This window comes from Bombina bombina, chromosome 1, assembly GCF_027579735.1.
Source record: "Bombina bombina isolate aBomBom1 chromosome 1, aBomBom1.pri, whole genome shotgun sequence".
Classification (NCBI taxonomy): domain Eukaryota; kingdom Metazoa; phylum Chordata; class Amphibia; order Anura; family Bombinatoridae; genus Bombina; species Bombina bombina.
The window spans coordinates 1324346085-1324367479 of NC_069499.1; the positions used below are offsets into that span (position 1 = coordinate 1324346085).

The 21395-nt window shown below is 38.0% G+C and overlaps 1 protein-coding gene across 3 annotated transcripts in view; it reads left to right on the forward strand.

Annotated features, from left to right (window-relative positions):
* The window catches only part of PHKB (phosphorylase kinase regulatory subunit beta), a 1109273-nt gene that overhangs the window by 7536 nt on the left and 1080342 nt on the right, over positions 1-21395 (forward strand). For 2 of the 3 annotated variants that reach the window (XM_053701974.1, XM_053701966.1), the window contains exon 1: positions 859-995. The exons of the other annotated variant lie outside the window; for it this stretch is intronic. In XM_053701974.1, the coding sequence (XP_053557949.1) occupies positions 926-995 (70 nt within the window). In that variant the 5' untranslated portion in view covers positions 859-925. Of the gene's footprint in view, positions 1-858; positions 996-21395 lie in introns of those variants that run through there. 3 annotated transcript variants of the gene reach the window in all.

Sequence of the window (21395 nt, forward strand, 5' to 3'; positions counted from 1 at the left end):
AGATTTTTCTTTGAATAAATGTTTTGTAGACGATCCATTTATATAGCTCATACAGGTTTTTCTTTTATGATAGTTTTGCTTAGTTTTAATTAACATTGCTCTTATTTCCAGACTCCTAACCAAGCTCCAAAGTTTTAGGAGAATACCGACATATACCTACTCCAGCTTGCTCCTGTTTGTGTAAAGAGTCTTTTCATATGCAAATAAAGGGGGGAGTCTGTTATTTCCCACTTGCAGTGGGTGTTCCAGCTAAACTGGAAGTTTCTAAGTACATTTTTAAACGGCTTATACTGTATTTTTATATCAGTATCTATGCATATAATTCATTATAGTAGTGTCTATTACGTGCAGTTATATGAAAATTGGTGTATACTGTCCCTTTAAATTCCTAGTCCCTTGTATTAGTCCTGTCACACTTTCCCTTCAGAATACCTAGGATGTATACTGGGACATAGTGCTACAGCGATCTGAAGTAGCCGACACTAATTACTATTTCAGAAAGCGTCAGGGAAGCAAAGTGACTGTGGTTTGCACAAGGGACCAACGGCTGAATACAATAAAATAACACATATGTCTAACAAAAGATTGCATATGTTAAAATGCAAAATCCCTTATTTATAAATGAATGGGGGAAAAATATATATAAATATAAATCAGTATATATTTTATCAGAGTAGGTTAAAGTCGCAGCTAGTTTTATGTTGTGTATATTCTTGTTTGTGTGACAAATGTCTGGTGTAACCTTTCCCTTTTGTTGTATTGTTTTTTGTTTTTTTTCTTTCTTTCTTGATTTTTTTTGCTTTTTTGTTTTTTTTGCACGGCTTTCCCTTAACAGCTCTAACATTTTAATTTCACGGTGATTGCTCCTAACATCTACTAATCGATTGCTGGAATTGCTGTAGTTTTGCCTGAGACGTTTGATTTGATGCAACCAATTGAAATGGCCAATTTTGTCGACGAGACGGTTTCCTTGCAGCCCAGTTTCTTAAGGTCTGGTAAGTGAGCAATTTCCATCTAAGGTCATTTTTGTTCTTGTTTTGTCATCCTTTTGTTTGTAACATCATGTTTCATACAATGTCTCTTTCATTAACATTAGAGGTTCATTTTCTCTGGTAATCTTTTTTTTTTCCTCTGTATTTTTCCATGAAGATTTGAAGAAAACTGACTGCCCTGATTATAGGTAGTGCAGCTTAATGACCTACACAATATTTCTGCTCTGAATTTGTTAATACAATTTCCCCCACTCCTTAAAGGGACGCTAATGTCAAAATGAAACTTTAATGATTCAGACAGAATGCAGTTTTAAAGTGATGGTAAATCCTAGTGTTTTGTGAAACGCTAGGATTTACCAGTGCGATAAATAAAGGGGTCTTTCAATCATAAAATATAAAAAAAACATAATGCAAAGTTCCTTTATTTGACTGCAGTTTATGCCGAGCTTAGTGCCTCTGCCCTCCCACTGCAAAATGCAATTTATATCAAAGAGGTGACGTTCCAACCTCTTAACCAATAACCATGCTTGCAAATCGATCAGCATTATTTGTGAATTGCCAAAAGTGTATATTTATGAGTCTGTGATTGGCTGATGGCTTTCAAATAATAAAGGGGTCTGGCAAATTAAAGTCAATTTTAAAATGTGTCAGGAAAAAAAATATCTTATGCTCATTTATTTTTTTAGTGTTTTTGCATTGTCTTTTAACTATGCCATTGCTGATTATTCAATTCTACTGTATTCAATGGTCATTTAAACCTTAAAAGAGCAATGGAAATGTTGTAGAAATCTATTTAACAATCATGTAATATAACATGTGCTGTTAAATTGCTAAATAGGAACTAATTCTAAATTAGAGCTTATTGGCTTGCTGTTAGGTTAGGGGGATGGTGAATGACTATGATAGGCTGTCACTTCTGTTTTTTTTGCTTTTTTATGTGTGAAGGTATTTCCACATAACATCCATTTTTCTAAGGAAAGGCAATTCAGTATTTGTGATTAGAGGGTTTATTATGTATTATGTTTATTATGTATAGCAATTTAGGATTAAAACTCCTGTTCCAGCCTTTGTAGTGTAAAGACCTAACACATCTAAGTTTTGTTTGTTGCACTTTTGTAATACATTATATCAAATTGAATACATTGTATGTTTCCTATTCTAATGTTGTTGTTTTTTAAATGAGGTGAAGGCCACAATGATATGCCATATGTTCTATTTAGTGTGCCCTGACGAGTTTGCTTTTCATTGAAGGGACACTAAACTTTTTTGCCCCAAAAATATGTTTAATTATGTTAAGTAAAAAACTTAGATGTATTTTCATTGATTGCTAGGACCCCTTCCGTCTAAAAATGTAGGTTTTCCAGTTCTGAGAATTGAAGGTGTACATTGCAGACTTCACACCCTTACTGGGTCAGTCAACACCAAAATTGTTTAAAAAGATAGATAACGCCTTTACTACCCATTCCCCAGCTTTGCACAATTAACATTGTTATATTAATATACTTTATAACATTTAAACCTCTAACTTTCTGCCTGTTTCTAAGCCACTACAGACTCCCTCTTATCACATGCTTTTTTATTAGATTCTCACAACAGGAGACTGCTAATTCACGTGACCCATATAGATAACATTTTGCTTATGTCCGTTGGTTGTGCACAACACAGTACTGATTGGCTAAAATGCAAGTCAATAGATAATAAATAAAATGTCATGTGATAAGGGGGCTGTCAGAAGAGGCTTAGATACAAGTTAATCACAGAGGTAAAAAGTATATTGATATTACCATGTTGGCTGTGCAAAACTGGGGAATAGGTAATAAAGGGGTTATCTATCTTTTTAACCCCTTAGTGACCAGACAATTTTTCAATTTTCTTACCGTTAAAGTGAAAGTAATCTTGCGTCAACCACTTTATATGTTAAAATAAATTGTTTGTAATTAATATCACTTTCATTCAACATTTTTTTGAAAACTAACCTTAACCTGAAAGCCGCCCATCTTGTTCTCAGATCCTCCACCCGCATTATAATTTTTTTTTCTTCTCCTCATGACGAATATGCAATGTATTACTCTCATTGGTCCCCCCATGGGCATCTAACACTGTAATTTTTACACCCACATATTGCTATGTGCATGCCGCTCTCAGTGAATTTTATCTCTGATCCGATGCACTTTCACAATAGCCGGATGCGCATATCAACTTCAAAAGGAAATCCTCATAAGTTTGCTTGCTGTGAATATACATTGCTCGTTACGGTTGTAGGGGAATACAATGCATGTAAACAGCTCATACGATTTCCGCTATGATACTAAACAAAGAATCCAGTGAATTAATGTTTACTATCGGAGTGAAGCTCGTATTATTGCACATGTGCAAAAAATGGTGATCACGAGAGCGAGCATGGATAGACACGTATAGAGCGGGTGGGACCGCTCTAACGTGTAAGAGTAATAAACCAGGAAGCGAGCAAGGTCGGAGGAAGATATGAAAAGGTATGCATTATAACATTTATAAATTTTAGGAACATGTTGATAAAAAAAATAAACTTCACTTTTTTCTAACTTTGACCCCCAAAATCTGTTACACATCTACAACCACCAAAAAACACCCATGCTAAATAGTTTCTAAATTTTGTCCTGAGTTTAGAAATACCTGATTCTTTGCTTTTTTTTGGAAGTTATAGGGCAATAAATACAAGTAGCACTTTGCTATTTCCAAACCATTTCCCCCCCTCCAAATTAGAGATAGTTACATTGTAACACTATCTGTCAGGAATCCCTGAATATCCCTTGAGATGTATATATATTTTTTCAGTAGATAACCCAGTATTGATCTACGCCTATTTTGGTATATTTCATGCCACCATTTCACCGCCAAATGCGATGAAATAAAAAAAATTGTTACTTTTTTCACAAACTTTAGGTTCTCACTGAAATTATTTTCAAACAGATTGTGCAATTATGGCACAAATGGTTGTAAATGCTTCTCTGCGATCCCCTTTGTTCAGAAATAGCAGACATATATGGTTTGGCATTGCTTTTTGGTAAGGCCGCTAAATGCCACTGCGCACCACACTTGGGTAGCTAGCAGGGTTAATTTTAGCTTTAGTGTAGAGATCAGCCTCCCACCAGACACATCCCACCCCCGATCCCTCCTTGACCCCTCTCAAACAGCTCTCTTCCCTTCCCCACCCCACAATTGTCACCCCATCTTACTAGCAGAAAGTAGAAAAAAAAATATAATATAAAAAATAGAATTTTTATATTATATGTGTATATATATATATATATATTCTGTAGTGTAGGATCCCCCCTTAGCCCCCAACCTCTCTGACCCACCACAAACAGCTCTCTTTCCCAACACTTATCCACCCCCCTCTCCCTCCTTCCCTTTCACTAAAAAATTTCCATAGTGTAGCGGTCCCACCCACTCCTGCCCCCTCACGCATGCTCCAGGGCCTCTCTTCATCGCAAACTGGAACTCCTCCTGCGATGAGCTGCCCACCTGCCTCCCTGCTATCTCTCCCATGCCACCAACAATCGGCACCATCGCTGGCCGATGCAGAGAGGGCCACAGAGTGGCTCTCATTGCATCGGTTGCTTAAAAAAAAAAAAGAGTATTGCACGATGTCTCAATATCGAGGCATTGTTACAATACCCTGAAAGCGATCACGATCACTTGCAGCGCTTGAAACCCCAGAGGACGTGCCAGACACGTCCTTGCTCATTAACGACCGGTTTTTGTAGGACATGTCTGGGTTAAACAATAACAATTTTAAAGGAATACTAAGCCCAATTTTTATCTTTTATGATTCGGATCGAGAATGCAATTTTTAGCTATTTTCTAATTTACTCCCATTATCAGTTTTTTTTCGTTCTCTTGGTATCTTTATTTGACAAATCAGGAATGAAAGCTTAGGAGCCGGCCATTTTTTGGTTTAGCACCCTGGATATCACTTGCTGATTGGTGGCTACATTTAGCCACCAATCAGAATGTGGTACCCAGGTGCTGAACATAAAATGGGCCAGGTCATAAACTTTCATTCCTGCTTTTCAGATAAAGATACCAAGAGAACTAAGAAAAAAAAATAATAGGAGTAAATTTAGAAAGTTGTTTGAAATGTCATGCTCTGACTGTTTTTTTGGTTTCAAAAGAGATGATGACATAAAGATCTGCAGGACAATGGATATTTCGCTAACAAAATGACAGTGTCTAGTTTTGTAAATTTGCCGACTGCAAAGCAATTGCAGCAGTTAAGGTGTTAATGCACTGAAAATATTTTGCACTTAACTGTTATGTTTATTCAATGACTGCAGAAAATGTTTTCTTTACTGTGCAGTTGAGTATGAACACTTTCAGAAGACATAAATCCTTGTTTGCTGCAATTGTTTTTCAATAGCCATACTTCCTCACCACATTTTATTTGTAGGTGCCAGTCAAGACTTTATCGGAGGAGGCACAGCCAGTCATTGTTAATTTGTAAACACAATTTGCATTGTTTCACAGTCTAACTTCAAATGCTTTTTATCTTATAAGCTCTGTTGAAGCTACTAATGGATACACACAAATAACCTTGTAAGATCTTATTTTGCAGCATTTGTTTACTGTGCATACAGTTTTTTATATAACAATCTCATGGTGTTTCATGTTCCTCTATTCAATGGCTCAGGATGTAGACTCTGATTAAAGAGACAGTAAATTCAAAATTAAACTTAAATATAGTGTGCAATTTTCAACAACTTCTGCAACTCCAATTGACTTATATTACATTTACATTGTTCTCTTGGTATTCTATATTGAAATGAAAACTTGGGAAGGCTGAGGAGCGTGCATGTGTCTTTAGTACTATATGGCAGTAGTGTTTGCAGCAATGTTTTTAGCAGTGTTATATATTGTTGCAAGCAAGAGAAAATAAAGCAAATTTGATAACAGAATTAAAGTTGATTTAAAACCATGACCATTTAATTATGCCTGTTCCTTTATAAAAACATACCATGTTCTGGACAAAACTTTGAAGCCTGCAGAAAATGTTTTATTTTTGCTATGCAAATGCAGGAAGGAAACTATTGAAAACTTAAATTTAAAAAGCTCAGTAATGCATTTAAAAACACTTTGAGTTTGTCACATTACATACATTAACCCCTTAAGGACCGAGCATTTCAGACAAAAACTTCCCCAAAAGACCAGAGCATTTTTAGCATTTTTGCCATCACTACATTTAAACAGAAATAGAGCCTTTTTTATATTTACCTATAAAAAACTATATATATATATATATATATATATATATATATATATATATTTTTTTTTAGTAGACAACCCAAAGTATTGATCTAGGCCCATTTTGGTATATTTCATGCCACCATTTCACCGCCAAATGCCATCAAATTTAAAAAAAAAAAAAGTTTACTTTTTCATAATTTTAGGATTCTCACTGCCAGTAGTACCCAGTTTGCAGAAAATTAGGCAGTTTTGTAAAAAAATAAAATAAATAAAAAAAACCTTCTTTTCTGTATTGTAGCTGCCCCCCATCCCCCTCCCAGATCCCTTTCCCTCAATGGATCCCACATATTATACCCCTCATTGCCCTTCCTCTCTCCTTCCCCCTCACTTCCTGGTGTAACCAGCACTTTTTTTTCCCCCCTAACATGTTGCGTGGTGTAGCGGTCCCACCCACCTCCGCCCACCTCCTACAGCGATGGGCCAAAGTGGCCCTCTCTGCATCGATAACTCTGCAAATCTATTTCTGCAGTGCCCCACTTGTGCCCCATGCAGAATAGCACAATCTCACTATTTTGAGCGAGATCACAGCAGAGAGAAGCGTTGTACAGGGTATGGCGCTGGTAGTTAAGTGGTTAAACATTATCTTTAGAAGAAAATTAACATTTAATGGGATATTTAATAAATATATAGCATATTAGACATTAAACAGCTGATTACAACTTCAGTAGCATGGTTACTGCTCACCTCCTGTATTTTTTCCTACTGTACCTGCAGCTCTCTTTAAAGACATTTTCTTATTTTAAGCCAGTACAGAAGCCTGTTGTTAAAGCTCTGCATCATTAGACTGGGTGCCGCCATCTTGTATCTTGCGTATTGTTGCATCATGTCATAGAATTAGTGCACTCTCGCAGATTGGTGAAGCTACTGCATTTGAAAGGTGTACCTTGCACTCTGGGTAAGCTTACAAAACAAAAAAACAGAAGCTTTAAATATTATATTTTTTTTAATAACATAGTTTAAAAGTTGCATAACAAATATAAAAAGTCTTCTGGAATAATAAAGAGCAATGTACCTACTGCCAAAATGTATGTCTCCTACTCTATAATTGTGCACTGTAAACTGAAGTGCATGATACAACAGTATCACTGATCAGTGAATGTTTACCACTTCTGTCAGTGTGTGTGAGTGTACTAAATTTCCAAGATGGCGACACCCAGTGTGTAGAAGCAGACCTTCACTAACTTGTAAATGGTTAAAATAAGAGTGGCTGGGGGGGCGGAGTCCGGCAAGCACAAGAATGGTCGCATAATCCTGCTGCTCTGGTCCTGACCAGGAGTTATTTAACTTTATATATTGCTTATCGCAGAGCTGAACCCTAAAAAAACACCTTGTAATACACCCAGGATCTTTAGTTAGCAGCTGGTGTAAGCTAAACCTACTGTTTGGTGTTCTATCCCCAAGCTAGGACCGGAGCTGTATCCTGACTCTACACAAGTGACGGCCATCTTTTCAACCTCGTGGCTACAAGATCTTGCAAACCTAACCGGGCACCCTTTTCAAGTTGAGGACTGGTACCATCACCTAGACCCCCCGGCGGGTACCCTGTATGGGCCTGTCGTTAAGGAGCAGTGCTTCCTCACACGACACTGCAGCTCAATTTATCATTGAAGTGTATCAGCGCAATATTCATTGTGAACAGGCAGAGCTTTCTTTGTTTGTGTAGCGGATACTCATGAGCCTTTTCTATGGAGACCCCTCTAAATTTCTGGGAGGACCTGCGGAACTTGTTTACTGTCCAGTATGCCGCCCTAGAAGCTCAGCTTGGCATAGCACCCAGGATCAGGCATAGTGGCTCTTTGAGCGAATTCTCCCAACCGGCACCTCTAGTTGTGAGGAGTGGAGGTGATGGCGCTTTGGGGCCCCAGCGTCAGCACTCTGCCCTAAGCATACCAGCAGGAGCTGGAAATAAAGAAAGGAAGCCGGTACAAGACGACTCAAAGTTAGAGGTGAGCCATTCTACTATTGTACTCCCAGGTTACCTCACAGCAACTGCAGAACTATGGGCGGTGGAGTCGCTGAGCAGAGAGGATAAGCGGTGCAGCGCTCATCAGTCCAGAGAGTTATATTCGGACTATCCACATTTAGCACTGCTTGTCATCTCCCCACCCGTGTTCGCTGTGAATTCCTGTGGGCTTCTATTGTGGCTGCAGTTTTACTCTCTCACAGTCTGGGACCCAGGAGGCTGATTGACTGGGAGGTAATATGGCTGTGCTTACTACTGTCGCGTGGGACTTTAATTGGTGCAGGGGATGGCGAGTGATAACCTCTGGTGCAGCCTGTGGCCATCTTATCTGAGGATGGCTAAAGTAAAAGTAGTTAAAGACATTGGCATCATGAAAGGGGACATGGTGCAGAGTGCATGGAAATAACATGACTGTGAGCTGCTACTTCAATATGCTATGGGAATTCACATAGAGGATCGCAAATGCTATTTATTTAATATAGCCTGAGATTTATTGCAGTTAAAACTGATGATAAGATATGACAGCACTTATTTGTGATGCGTTAGTCATTTGCAAGCATGATTTTCACCCCATGGCACATGTTGCATTCTCCTGAAAATTCGTAGATGTTACCCTTGAATTGCAGCATGGAGACCGTTACTTCACTGTTTCCTCTCTTTCACATATGTTACAGTCTCCTGAAATTATATCAGTGTTTAGATTAAACAGCTGTTACCCTTGAACTGCAGCATGGAGACCGTTGCTTTACTGATTTTTTTTTCTCTCTTCCCGTTATTTTTATTATGTTATGCATGTATGTGAATTGAACTCTGTATAGATGGTGGATCTTATGTTAGTTTTTGCATGATGGGTTATGTTAACAGCTTACTGTACCATTTGCCTTTATATGACATTTTAGAGCCTGACGTAGTGATAAGTGGCCCTAGAAGTTCAGTGTATTTTGCCCATGTCCCCATCCCTCTCTTTTAAGTCCCCAGCTCTTTATTATACTCACCATATACACTCACCACAATTTTTTATTTGCTTCTAAGTGCGCCCAGCCTAAAAGTTAATAAGATATCTGAATGGTATTTTGAATGGTATAGACTCCTTTGGGTCAGACAGTACACTCTCTCTTACATAGTCGTGGCTTCAAATGCAGGCTGGACCTGCTTGGGTGCAATCTAAAAGCATATAGCAGGTATATTCCGTATGACATTAGGGAGAGTGCATTGTGAGGAATGAGAAAGTTAATATTGTAGTTAGACCCCATATAGCCATAATTACATTCAGTAGTCTAAACCCTGATTTTGGGATACCACTGGCTGAGTATGCATTTGACCACTCACATACTGTTCAACCATACTACTTAGTCTGGGGCCCTTGTTAATTTGTTATTTGCCTTGAGCGAAATCCTAATGGCTACTCAACTCCTGGGAAATCATAGCATTCCACATGGCCTGGGAAACTCGAGCGTTTGTTTGTTATCTATAGCTTAATCTCCCTTCTCCGCCCATTTAACTTTAACAGTAGGGATCTCCAGTAATGCGAATACATCCTATATCTTTAATAAGCATAGCTTTATCAAATATCCCCTTTCATATCCTGAGTATCTACGCCTTATTTACTTATGTTTGTTTGTTCTACAGTTACAAGTTATAGATTTCAAAGATCACTTAAAGGGACACTGTACCCAAATATTTTCTTTTGTGCTTCAGATAGAGCATGCAATTTTAAGCAACTTTCTAATTTACTCCTATTTTCAAATGTTCTTTATTCTCTTGGTATCTTTATTTGAATTGCAAGAATGTAAGTTTAGATGGCGGCCCATTTTTGGTGAACAACCTAGGTTGTCCTTGCTGATTGGTGGATAAATGCATCCACCAATCAAAAACTGCTGTTCAGAGTTCTGAACCTAGAAAAAAGCTTACATGCCTTCTTTTTCATATAAAGATAGCAAGAGAACGAAGAGAAATTGATAATAGGAGTAAATTAGAAAGTTGCTTAAAATTGCATGCTTTATCTGAATCACAAAAGAAAAAATTTGGGTACAGTGTCCCTTTAAGCATGTTTCACAGCTTTTACAAAAACTTGAGGTGAATCTGTTGGGATCCATAAGTGGTCTCTACTCTTACACTTAACCTTTGGTCAAAGCAGTTTTACTCCATGAGTATGGGTCCAAGAGTGGCCCTTAACATATTGGAGAAGGTTTTCATTTATAGTGGCATGTGTGTATTTATTCTTAGAAAGCATTACTTTTACTAGTGACCTTGTGTTATGTGTCTAGCTGAGTCTGTTTTTTCAGAGAAGGTTGGTGCAATATCTGCTGGACATATTGTTAATTGATTGTGTTACCATTACAAAGAGAAATTTCTGTTTTGATGTGTCAACTATCTATTACACTATGTATTATGTCTTCTATGCGGGAGAATGTGTAATGCTATATTATTGTGTCTGTATGCCAAATTTACCTCTCAATAAAAACATTTAAAAAAAAAATAATAAAAAAAATAAGAGTGGCTGTAAAGAGAGCTGCAGATACATGAGGGAAAAATAATAGCATGCTGAGTAGTAACTGTACTGCATACACACTGTCTGCTAGTACCAAAGATGGTGGCAAGGAGGGTGAGTGGGGGGAGAGCTGTTTATGAGGGATCAGGTAGGTGTCAGGTGGGAGGGTAATGCATACAATACAATACTATTACTCTTACCTGCTAACTAATTAACCCATTGACTACCGGGAATTTCAAATGTGTGGTGTGCAGCTGCAATTAGCGTCCTTATAATTACCGAAAAGCAATGGCAAAGCCATGCATGTCTGAAATTTCTGGGAGCAAAAGGGTCCCATTGAAGCTTTTACAACCATTTGTGTTATGACTGCACAAGCGGTATGCTAATAATTTCAATGAGAAACCCATATGATCGCACTTGGTGGCAAAATTGTGGCATGAAATATACAAAAATGGGCCTAGATTAATAGCTATAAAACCCAATGCTTTTTTTCTGTTTATATAAAGAGAGAGCAAACATAGTACAAATTCTCAGGTGTTTTGGGCACGTTTTTTTTTTCTCCTGAAATTTCCGGTTGCGAAGGGGTTAACTGAAAAAAACTGCAAAAAATGCACTTTATATTGCAGTTTTGATCGTGGCTAACCTTATTGTTTGCAGACTAAAACTCAGACTGGATCCTCCAAATAAGGTGAATTGTGGGTGGAGTTTGACTGTTGGAAACCAATTTTAGTAAACAAGATGTTTCTTTAAAGGGACAGTCAACACCAGAATTTTTGTTGTTTTAAAAGATAGATAATCCCTTAATTACCCATACCCCAGTTTTACAAACACAGTTATAATAATACATGTTTTACCTCTGTGATTACCTTGTACCTAAGCCTCCGCAGTCTGCCCCATTATTTCAGTTATTTTGACAGACTAGCATTTTAGCCAGTCAGTGCTCACTCCTCGTTAAATTCACGTGCATGAGCTCAATGTTATCTATATGAAATGCATGAACTAACGCCCTCTAGTGGTGAAAAATGTCAATGTATTTAGATTAGAGGCGGCCTTCAAGGTCTAAGAAATTAGCATATGAATCTCCTAGGTTTAGCTTTAAACTAAGAATACCAAGAGAACAAAGCAAAATGAGTGATAAAAGTAAATTGGAAAGTTGTTTAAAATTGCATGCCTTTTTTAAATCATGAACATTTTTTTGGACTTGACTGTCCCTTTACAGTCAAGTCAACTCTATAGCACTGGTTTTCAAACCTGCCCTCAGGGCTCCCCAACAGGCCAGGTTTTCTGGATTCCCTTGGATGAGAGCAGGTAAAACAACCATGTTTACTAATCAGCTGATTGTTCACCTGTGCTCTAGTTGAGATATCCTCAAAATGCGGCCTGTTAGGGCTAATCCTGCTACATATCTTTCACCAATAGGCTTTAACTGATAACAATGGTAAAACTATGCATTTTGAACTAACATAATGACTGCGGCTAGTCTTGTTGTCTGCAGACTTGAAACCCAGATTGGTTCCTCCAAATAAAGCAAATGGTGGGTGGGGTTTTGCTAATAGAAACAAACCATTACAGTAAAAATGATCTTTGCTGATATTTTATTCTATAGATAGGCAATAACTGCCCATTGTAAAACAGTGGAAGTGATTGACTGGCTTTTTACAAGAGTGTCGTTGCTAACCAACATTATGAAATTGTTTAAAATAAAGTCTGAAAAGTGTCCTACAGAAGCATTTGTATAGAACATTGAGAATCAAGGCTCAAATGATACTACAGTCTCACAGAATATGAAATGACAGGCAGGCTTTGTTAGGGCTCATAAATAATAAAAAAAAGGCACATTGTGTCAGAGGTAATCTAGGATTGTGTATTTATTTTAAATCTATAAATACCACTTCAAAGTACACTTGAGATGAAAGTAAGGGAACACAACATTAAAAGGGTCTCTACTAAACAGTGTTTTGCCCAGGGCCTTTTTGCTGGGTGCACCACCGAGCTGTTTTTTTTTTTTTTTATCACCCGACTAAAATTTAAGCCAATATGAAGCTAAAATGAACTAATATTTAACATGTTCAATGTCTAGTGCAAAAATTTCCATTAAATAAATTTATGTAAATTATGCAGTTGATTTGTTCTTTGGATAGCATCATAACATATATTATTAGAAAATGTTACACTGCCCCCACCCAGATACTTCATAATGCCACCTGGCTTGCAAAATTTTGTGTAGAGAACACGGTTATGTGTAGTTAAAGGGACAGTCAAGTCCAACAAAAACTTTCATGTTTCAAATAGGGCATGTGATTTTTTTTTTTTTTTTAAATCATCTTTATTAATTCCAACAGGTTTGTACATTTTCATATAATTTCAAGACAAAAAAAAAAATTCAATAAGCAGTTCACAGATTATTATAAATGGAATTCCATTCTGTCATTCCTTAGTGGTTGTAATTTCCCTGTTGGAATATGCTTTTTATCCCCGTTTTTTCCCCCTCTAACCCTCCCCTCCCCCCAGGCAGGATCGTAAACATTAAGAACCATGACCAAATATAGAATCAAGAACAATCCTTCCCTCTTCCCCCACCCCTTTCTTCTTTAAACAAATATCAATACAAAAAGAAAAAAAAAAAGAATGGGATATATCGCTTATATTGTGTAAACCACAGAAACCCCAATGGATTTCAAGTCTCGGTCCTAAATACTCCCTGAGTTGCTGTGATATCAACCTATTCAAGGTTGATCTTGCGGGGGGGAAATTTTTTTTTATATATATATGTTTATATAAAGAAAATTCTCCCGCACCGTACCAAGAAAAGGGGAAAAAATTAAAATTTGCCTTGCTTTTACCATATTCCCAAAAGTACCAGTTCTGAATTTTGAAAAGGAAGTATTATTTGATCAATTTCTGGCGGTGTAAGGGATTTGATAAATGGTGCCCACTTTTTAAAGAAAGATTGAATATCAGGTTCCTTATCAATATTGGTGTCTCGCTGCTCTATAATGCATTGCTTTTTAAGAAAATTTTTGATCTCTGGTACTGTTGGTAAGTTTCTTGACTTCCACTTCTTGAAGATTAAATACCTAACTGCCAAGATAATTATGGTAGTTAACTTTCCATTGGGGATATGTTCTTCTGGGTTATTTAAACAGAATATAACCTGAATCAGTGAGAGACCCAGAGGGGAAATTCTAAGTGACGTTTTTGCCCAAAATTCAACTTTAAACCAGCACTGTCTGATTAATGGACAATCCCAGATCATGTGTCTCAAGTCTGCGGCCTCCATAGAACACTTAGGGCATTTATCAAAGTTTGGATTCTTAAACTTAAATGCTTTCTCAGGGGTATAGTAATATCTATGTAAAAGTTTTAGATGAGCCTCTCTCGAGGTAGCTGAGATTGTGGCCTGGGATACCCTACAAATAGAGGTTTTTATAAATTGGCTGTCAATGTGCTCCTGTGGCAGGACTAAGTTCCAATCTTGAGTTAGTTTTCCATGGAGATGTTCCCCTTTGCCTTCCCCCAGTAGGTGGTAGCATGGGGTAATCAACATTAACCCATTCCTTACAAGAGTCAGCCAGGCCTCCAGACTACCCAAATCGCATCGCCAGTTAGCTGATCTCATAGTATCTGTAATATAGTGCCTTGCCTGTAGATAAGCGAAAAAATCCTTGTTTGAGAGGTTAAAATTATTTTTAAGTTCATCAAATGCTATAATACATTTTCTCTCTTGATCCACAAATTGTATAAGTCTGTTTAATCCTGATGCGTGCCAATGTTTAAACACCGCTGAGTCTAGGCCTGCCTGAAATTTAGGATTACCTATAAAGGGTAAATATTGAGATATCTGGCAATTAAAATCCATAATCTTTCCTATTTTCTTCCAGGCCCTCAAAGGGTTTGAGAACATTTTAAGTGCTCTAATATTAACTGGCCACTCTTTAAGTTCACAGTGTAAGAGAGCTATAGGTGTGTATGGATAACAAATTTTCTCTTCCAATTTATTATTCAAGACATAGTCTCTAGAGAAGATCCAATTCGCGCTAGGAACGCCAGATTATATAACCTTATGTCTGGCAATGCAAAGCCTCCACAGGCTTTAGGAGATGACAATTTGGTCAAGGAGATTCTAGGTCTGGCTTTTTGCCAGATGAACCTCCTGAGTAGGCTATTTATTACTCGTATGTCCTTTTCTAGAAGCATTATCGTCGTGTTCTGTAGAACATATAGCAACATTGGAAAGAGGACCATCTTGAAAAGCGCTATCCGTCCAGAAATGGAGAGTGGCAAACTCTCCCAGTTTCTGAGCTTTTCCCTGAATATTGATATAATTGGTAAGATGTTAAGCTTGTAAAGATCTTTAGGATCACTCGGGATGTTGATACCCAAATATTTAAATGAGTCTTTGACTAATCGGAAGGGGATATTACTGGGAGAGGAGTTGTTTTTCCTAAGCCAGAGTAATTCTGACTTCGTAGTATTTACTTTATAGCCCGAAAAAGACCCAAATTGATCAATAATTTGTAGTAGTTTAGGAAGATTTTTTTACTATTTGATAAATATATAAAAATGTCATCTGCATATAGGGCTAGCTTTATTTCATAATCCTCTATTTTAATACCTTCTAGTTGTTGCCTAATCGCAGTTGCCAAAGGTTCAATGCAGATGTTAAAGAGAAGAGGAGAGAGGGGGCAGCCCTGACGGGTCCCCCTACCCAGTACTATCTGGGACGACAGCAGGTTATTTACGATTAGCCTTGTGTAAGGCTGTTTATATAGATTTTTAATGAAGTGAAAAAAACTTCCTGTGAACCCAAACTCCACTAAGGAAGTAAAAAGATGATCATAGTGAACGGAATCAAAGGCCTTCTCGGCATCGACCGAGATGACCGCTAAATCTGGTGAGGTCCTTCCCCCTCTTCTCCCCTCCTCCCTATTATTAAAAAGATATTCTGATGTTACCAAAATCTCTCTAATTTTTGCTGCAGAATTTCGAGCATTTAAGAACCCGGCTTGATCTTTATGGATGATATCACCTAGTATTTTTTGTAACCTTTGAGCAATAATTGATGTCAAGATCTTGTAATCAGAATTTAATAGAGCAATTGGTCTATATGACTCCCTTAAAGTTGGATCCTTTCCACTTTTAAGTATTAGAGTTGTATAGGAAGATGTAAAACGTTTCGTCATCTCTTCTCCATTTATATAGATAGAATTATAATATTTACAAAGATGGGTTGATATTTCAGGAGATAACATTTTGTATAACTCATTGGGTAACCCATCTGGCCCAGGAGTTTTGTTCAGAGCAAGGTCAGAGATTGTTTTTTTTAATTTCTTCCTCTGTGATTTGCGCATTAATAGCTCCAACTATGTCAATAGGTAACTTGGGGACTGATATTTTGCTCCAGAAGTCCTCTGCTCGAGCTAGATCTGAATGTCTGGAGGAATAGAGTTCTTGATAATATTTTTCCATTTCTTGCGCTATTTCTTCATGTTTAAATACTTCTTTCTCATCTAGCACCAGTTTTTCAATTAGCGAAGGTTTATTACGGCCTTTGCTGCCTCCCAAAATATGGCAGGACGATCTCTGTACTCTGAATTGCAGAGGTCGTAGTCATTGAACTTAGCTCTTAGCCAGTTCTTGAATTTCATGTCTGATGCTAAGTGAGAGGGGAAGAAAAAGCTGTTTATCCTGGAGATCTAAAGTAATTGGCCCATGGTCAGATATACATATAGGAAGGATTTTTGCCTTAACCTCGAATGTGCAGAGTCTTTCGTCTATCAGAAAGAGATCAATCCTTGATAATGTTTTATGGGCTTTAGATAAGCAAGAATATTCTCTAACATCGGGATTTTGCATCCTCCATATGTCCCTAATGCCTAAGTTTTGCATAAGCCTAGTGAAAATTTTAGATTCCAGGTTGTCTTTTTTATGCTTTTTCTGTTTTGTCTCAGCCTATCAAGTGGACACTGTGGAGCCATGTTGAAATCTCCTGCAAGAATAAGATTACCCTCCAATATAGAGAGTATCTCTGTCTGTAATTGATTCTAGAACTCTGGATCAAGAGTATTAGGCGCATAAACATTACACATTGTGAACACACGATTATTAATTTTTATTTTTAAAATCACTGATCTCCCCTCTGGGTCTGTCCCAACATGCAGAATTTCTGAATTAATCTTTTTCCCCACCAAGATAGCTACCCCTCTCTTTCTCCCCTGTCCTGAAGTGGCGAACACTTCCTTAACCCATGATGTTTTCAATTTCATTACTTCTTCTGGGTTAAGATGCGTCTCCTGGAGGAAAGCTATACCTGTGTTCATTTTTCTTAGTTGAGAAATGATTGACTTCCTCTTTATAGGAGTGGTGATACCTCCTACATTCCAAGATACTATTTTAAAATTGAGCATTTATTTCAGTAGATAGATAAATGAAATTGGTACTAGGGGGGGAGAGAGGAAAAAAAAAAAAAAAAAAAACCCTGCAAGACACCTACGGTATTTTGAACTAGTTTCGCTGCCATCATTACCTTAAAAAAGATAGGAACAATGACAGTGAATCATTGATATCTGTTCAATTTACTCACTAGAATTTAATTGAATTAAGAATTTTTCTGCCTCTTGTGCATCTTCAAAAAAATGGGTTTCTCCTCTGGCAAAAACTTTGTTTGGAGGGATAATTAATTAGGGCCTGATAACCCTGCTGAATGAATTTAGAGCAGACTGGAGCAAGATTTCTTCTCCTGGCTGACGTCTCTGCTGAGTAGTCTTGAAGCAGGAGAATCTTGCTCTCTTTAAACATAATGGGCTGATTCTTATGAAAATGTTGGAGAAGGGTTACTTTGTCACTGAAATTAAGCAATTTGGCTATTACTGGCCTAGGCCTATTATTACCCCTGTTGTCAACCTGCATCTTCCCTATTCTGTGGGCCCTTTCTACCAGTATTTGAACATTGCTAGGGGGGATTTTAAGTAGCTGTACTAGAGTATCTGTGATGAATAAGTTTAAGTTTTCAGGCTGTTTCCCCTCAGGTAGGCCAATAATGCGGATATTGTTCCTTCTGGCCCTGTTTTCTAAGTCTTCAATTTTGATTTGCATTTGGACAGACTAGTTGCAGTGGCATCTATGCTTGCACTACGAGTAAACGTAAGATCCTCAAGATCAGAGACCCTTTGTTCCACTTCACTAATCCCATTAGTGAAGTGTCTCAGTTCTTGAGATAGCAATACAATTTCTTGTTTGATCTCTGCCCTAAGGGCATCAAACTTAGGGTTTAGAGCTTCTGCAATATTTGTCACCAGAGCCTGCATGTTAAAGGTTTCATTTGTGAATGAGGGATTGGTTGGGGTTGATTGTCCCTCCATAGATGACTCTGTGCTATTTTTATTTCTTCTATCTCTTGCTTTTGCTGCCATGGCTGGCGGGGGAGTCCGGGAGTGACTGTGAAGGAATTTGTCCATATGACGTGGTAATGGTGTGATTGATGATTAATCATTAACTTGTGCTGTGCCAAAGAAAATTCGTGATTTTATTGGGGAGGGATAGGGATGTGGGGGATAAGTGAGTGTGGGGGGGGGGGGGTTAAGGGAAGGAGTGAGGAAAGTGAGAGGCAAGGGGAGAAAAAAAAAATATTAACACCCTTGGTTTAGTGAAGTGGTGAGTGTGACTTCCTATATATGAGAGTCCCCACACCAGTCAGAGAGCCTATGACGTATGGCTTAAAGACAAGAAAACCTTATCTAAGGATTAGATAATTCTCTACTGATCCCCAGTTAGATTAGGTCCAATTACTAAAAAATTTTCAAGAGAAGGTCTTAAATTTACTCTAATATAATTAGGTTCCCCTAATCAAAGTGAATGGATATAGATTTTAATTCTCTTATTATTATTATTATTATTATTATGTTAAGCCTTTCTTACCCTTATAGCTAAGATCTATTATTTCCAGGCTTTAGATATATTTTAAGTGAAGGGAAACCTGTATCCTAGCTTTCCAAGTATCTGAGTGTGGAGTTAGACCAGTTAATCTTAGGACAACATATCTGCCCAGACAACAAAATCAAATTACTCTTATACCAAAAGAAAAACACAAATTGAAGAAATTGTTAGTTACAAAAAAGAAAAGTATCTTAAATCCTAAACAGTTAGAACAGAATATGCATTATGTTATATTTTCCTTAAAGCTTATAGATTTTAGGTAAACAATTAAACAATATGTTGAGGAATGGAATGTCTAGCAGTTAGCTTGTTATTCTGCAAGCAAGATAAGCACAATTGTCCATGTTGGTTTAATAACAAAGTTTTAGTGGTGGAAGCAGCTGTTAGTTTGTCAGCCAGAAAATACAACAATCAGCGTTAGTAGCATATTCATTGAATGTAAAGCATATAGCTCTTTTTTTATTCAGTTTAGCTTTTACCAGAGTTCATGCAGGTATTAGTAAAGTTGCAAATAGTCTGAGAGAGAGAAATCTTGTTTAAGTGGACTGTGCTCCGCACAGTTCAGTGCAATATGAATGTTATGGGGCTACTCAGTTTTTTTTTTTTTTTTTTTTATGGCTTTGGAAAGAAGATGCTTAATATTAATATTGAGAGAGGTATATCATATCCCTGTCTGCTCCCCTATCTTCACCCAGGCAGCCCGTTCAGTTATTAGTAGATGTTAAGGTATACAGTATTAAGTCTTTAGAAGTGCAGAGTTAACTCACCTCTCCTCGCCAGCTGCATCCCGCGATCTATCTTGTCCTGGAGGATGGGGTCCTTGTGTATGCAGTGAGTGTCTCTCCTGACTGAGACCTGCAGATTCAGCTCCCGCAGTTTTTAGGTACCTCTGCCTTGTCTTAACCTCAAGCAGCTAATGATCTCTCCCTCCCTCACGCAGCAGCGGTGGGAGAGAGGGAAGAAAGATAAGAGGCAGGCTTTCTACGTGCAGGGGTCTTTTCCTTTGTTCCTAGCCCTCCGCTGGAATGGCGCTTACTCCAATCCCTCTCATGCAGCACCGGTGGGAGAGGGATGGGGTGGTCTGCGCTGCAGCCAAGGATCCAACGGTGAGTCTCAAGGGGAGGGCCACCTCAAGGAGACAGGTAGGGTTCGATATCACTCCGCGGTATGAGTTCCGTGATGCCGGGCACGCTGGTGAGGAGGGTGAGAGAGGATTCAGCCACAACGGTGGGCCCGTCTGCACTGACTTCGATGCACTTGGTCCTCTGTTGGAATAGGACCCAGCCTCACCTCCGCTCACTTCGTAGCGGCGAGGGGAGAGGGAGAACAGTGTGCGATGGGCAGACACGGTCTGAAGGAGCTTGCTGTAGGCAGTCGTCGGCAATGGAAAGTGAGGTACGTACCGCAACAGATGCGGCCTCAGTTGTTGCCGCCTTCCGTGAGGTGTTTTTTTTTTTTTAAAGAGATTTTTATTGAGGTTCTGCAAATACATAACAATAAACAAAAGTTCAGCAGCATATATGCATAAGGTACAAAAATATTTGGTTAGCATTAACATTCGGGAAGAGTGTATTGAATTATAATGCACAGGATAACTTATAATTAGTAAGACAATATAGTACTACTGTACAAACACTAAACATCCATTACAGTTGTTAAATGTTCAGCAGTCATCATAATAGAAACATCATAAAATGATTTAGTCATTACAATCAGAGATACAAAGACTACATACTATAGGCTACCATAGTGCGGTAGGACAGGACAATTCTATGCATCAAACTACTACCGAACTAGAGTAGTGGAACCTCGTTTAATTTTTTATATAGGATAAAGAAAGAAATACACCTCTAATGATTTAACAGGCCACTCATGGACCCACATAGACTAAATGTTTAAGAAGAGGTGTTCTAATGTAACACATGGTCACTCTTGGACCTTAAAAATTAATATAATAATGAAATTGATTCCCCCAACTTGGAAAAGAATGGCCACTATTGGACCGTTAATGACTGAGTGTGATGGGGAAGGGGAGTATAAAAGAAAGAATGTAAAGGCCACTGTTGGGCCCAGTTTCAGACACAGGCATACAAAATGATAGGGGAACCATCAATATAGGCACGTTAAGTTAGCCATATAGGGCAGGGGTTGAAGTGTCATGTAACTATAGAGCACTACAGGGAGGTACATAGCCATGTATAAGTATCTGCTTCTCTCTAGTCTTCCATTATTAGTACGGGTGTAGATGCACTAATGTGCTGTCCTATATAACTCGCAGCTCTACTTAGCACAATGGCTTTTTATCAAGGGGACTATATTGACTGCTATTTATACCTGTAATATATATCTGCACTATGGTAAGGATTCTATGGAATTATAGGGAGATGCAACTTAAAAGAAGTGGTAAACATAAACATTAACCATTGTATTAAGCAACTTAGTTAAAGCATTACATGGAACAGTGAACTTGTATGGAGCAAGTTAGCTAGATCATTTGATTGTATTACACATGTAGTAATACCATGGGTCAAAACTCTACATTACCATTGCTATTTAATACAATTTGACTTAGTGTAAACAAGTGGTATGATTGCTATCTTAAGAAAGAACAATTTGGATAAAGCATAAGAGTTTCTCAAGTCCCTTAGAAACACCAAGGTTGAATGTCCAGGGGGAATGTACATACATACAGGCTAGTATCTAGGGCAGACCACAGATATTAATAAAGCTT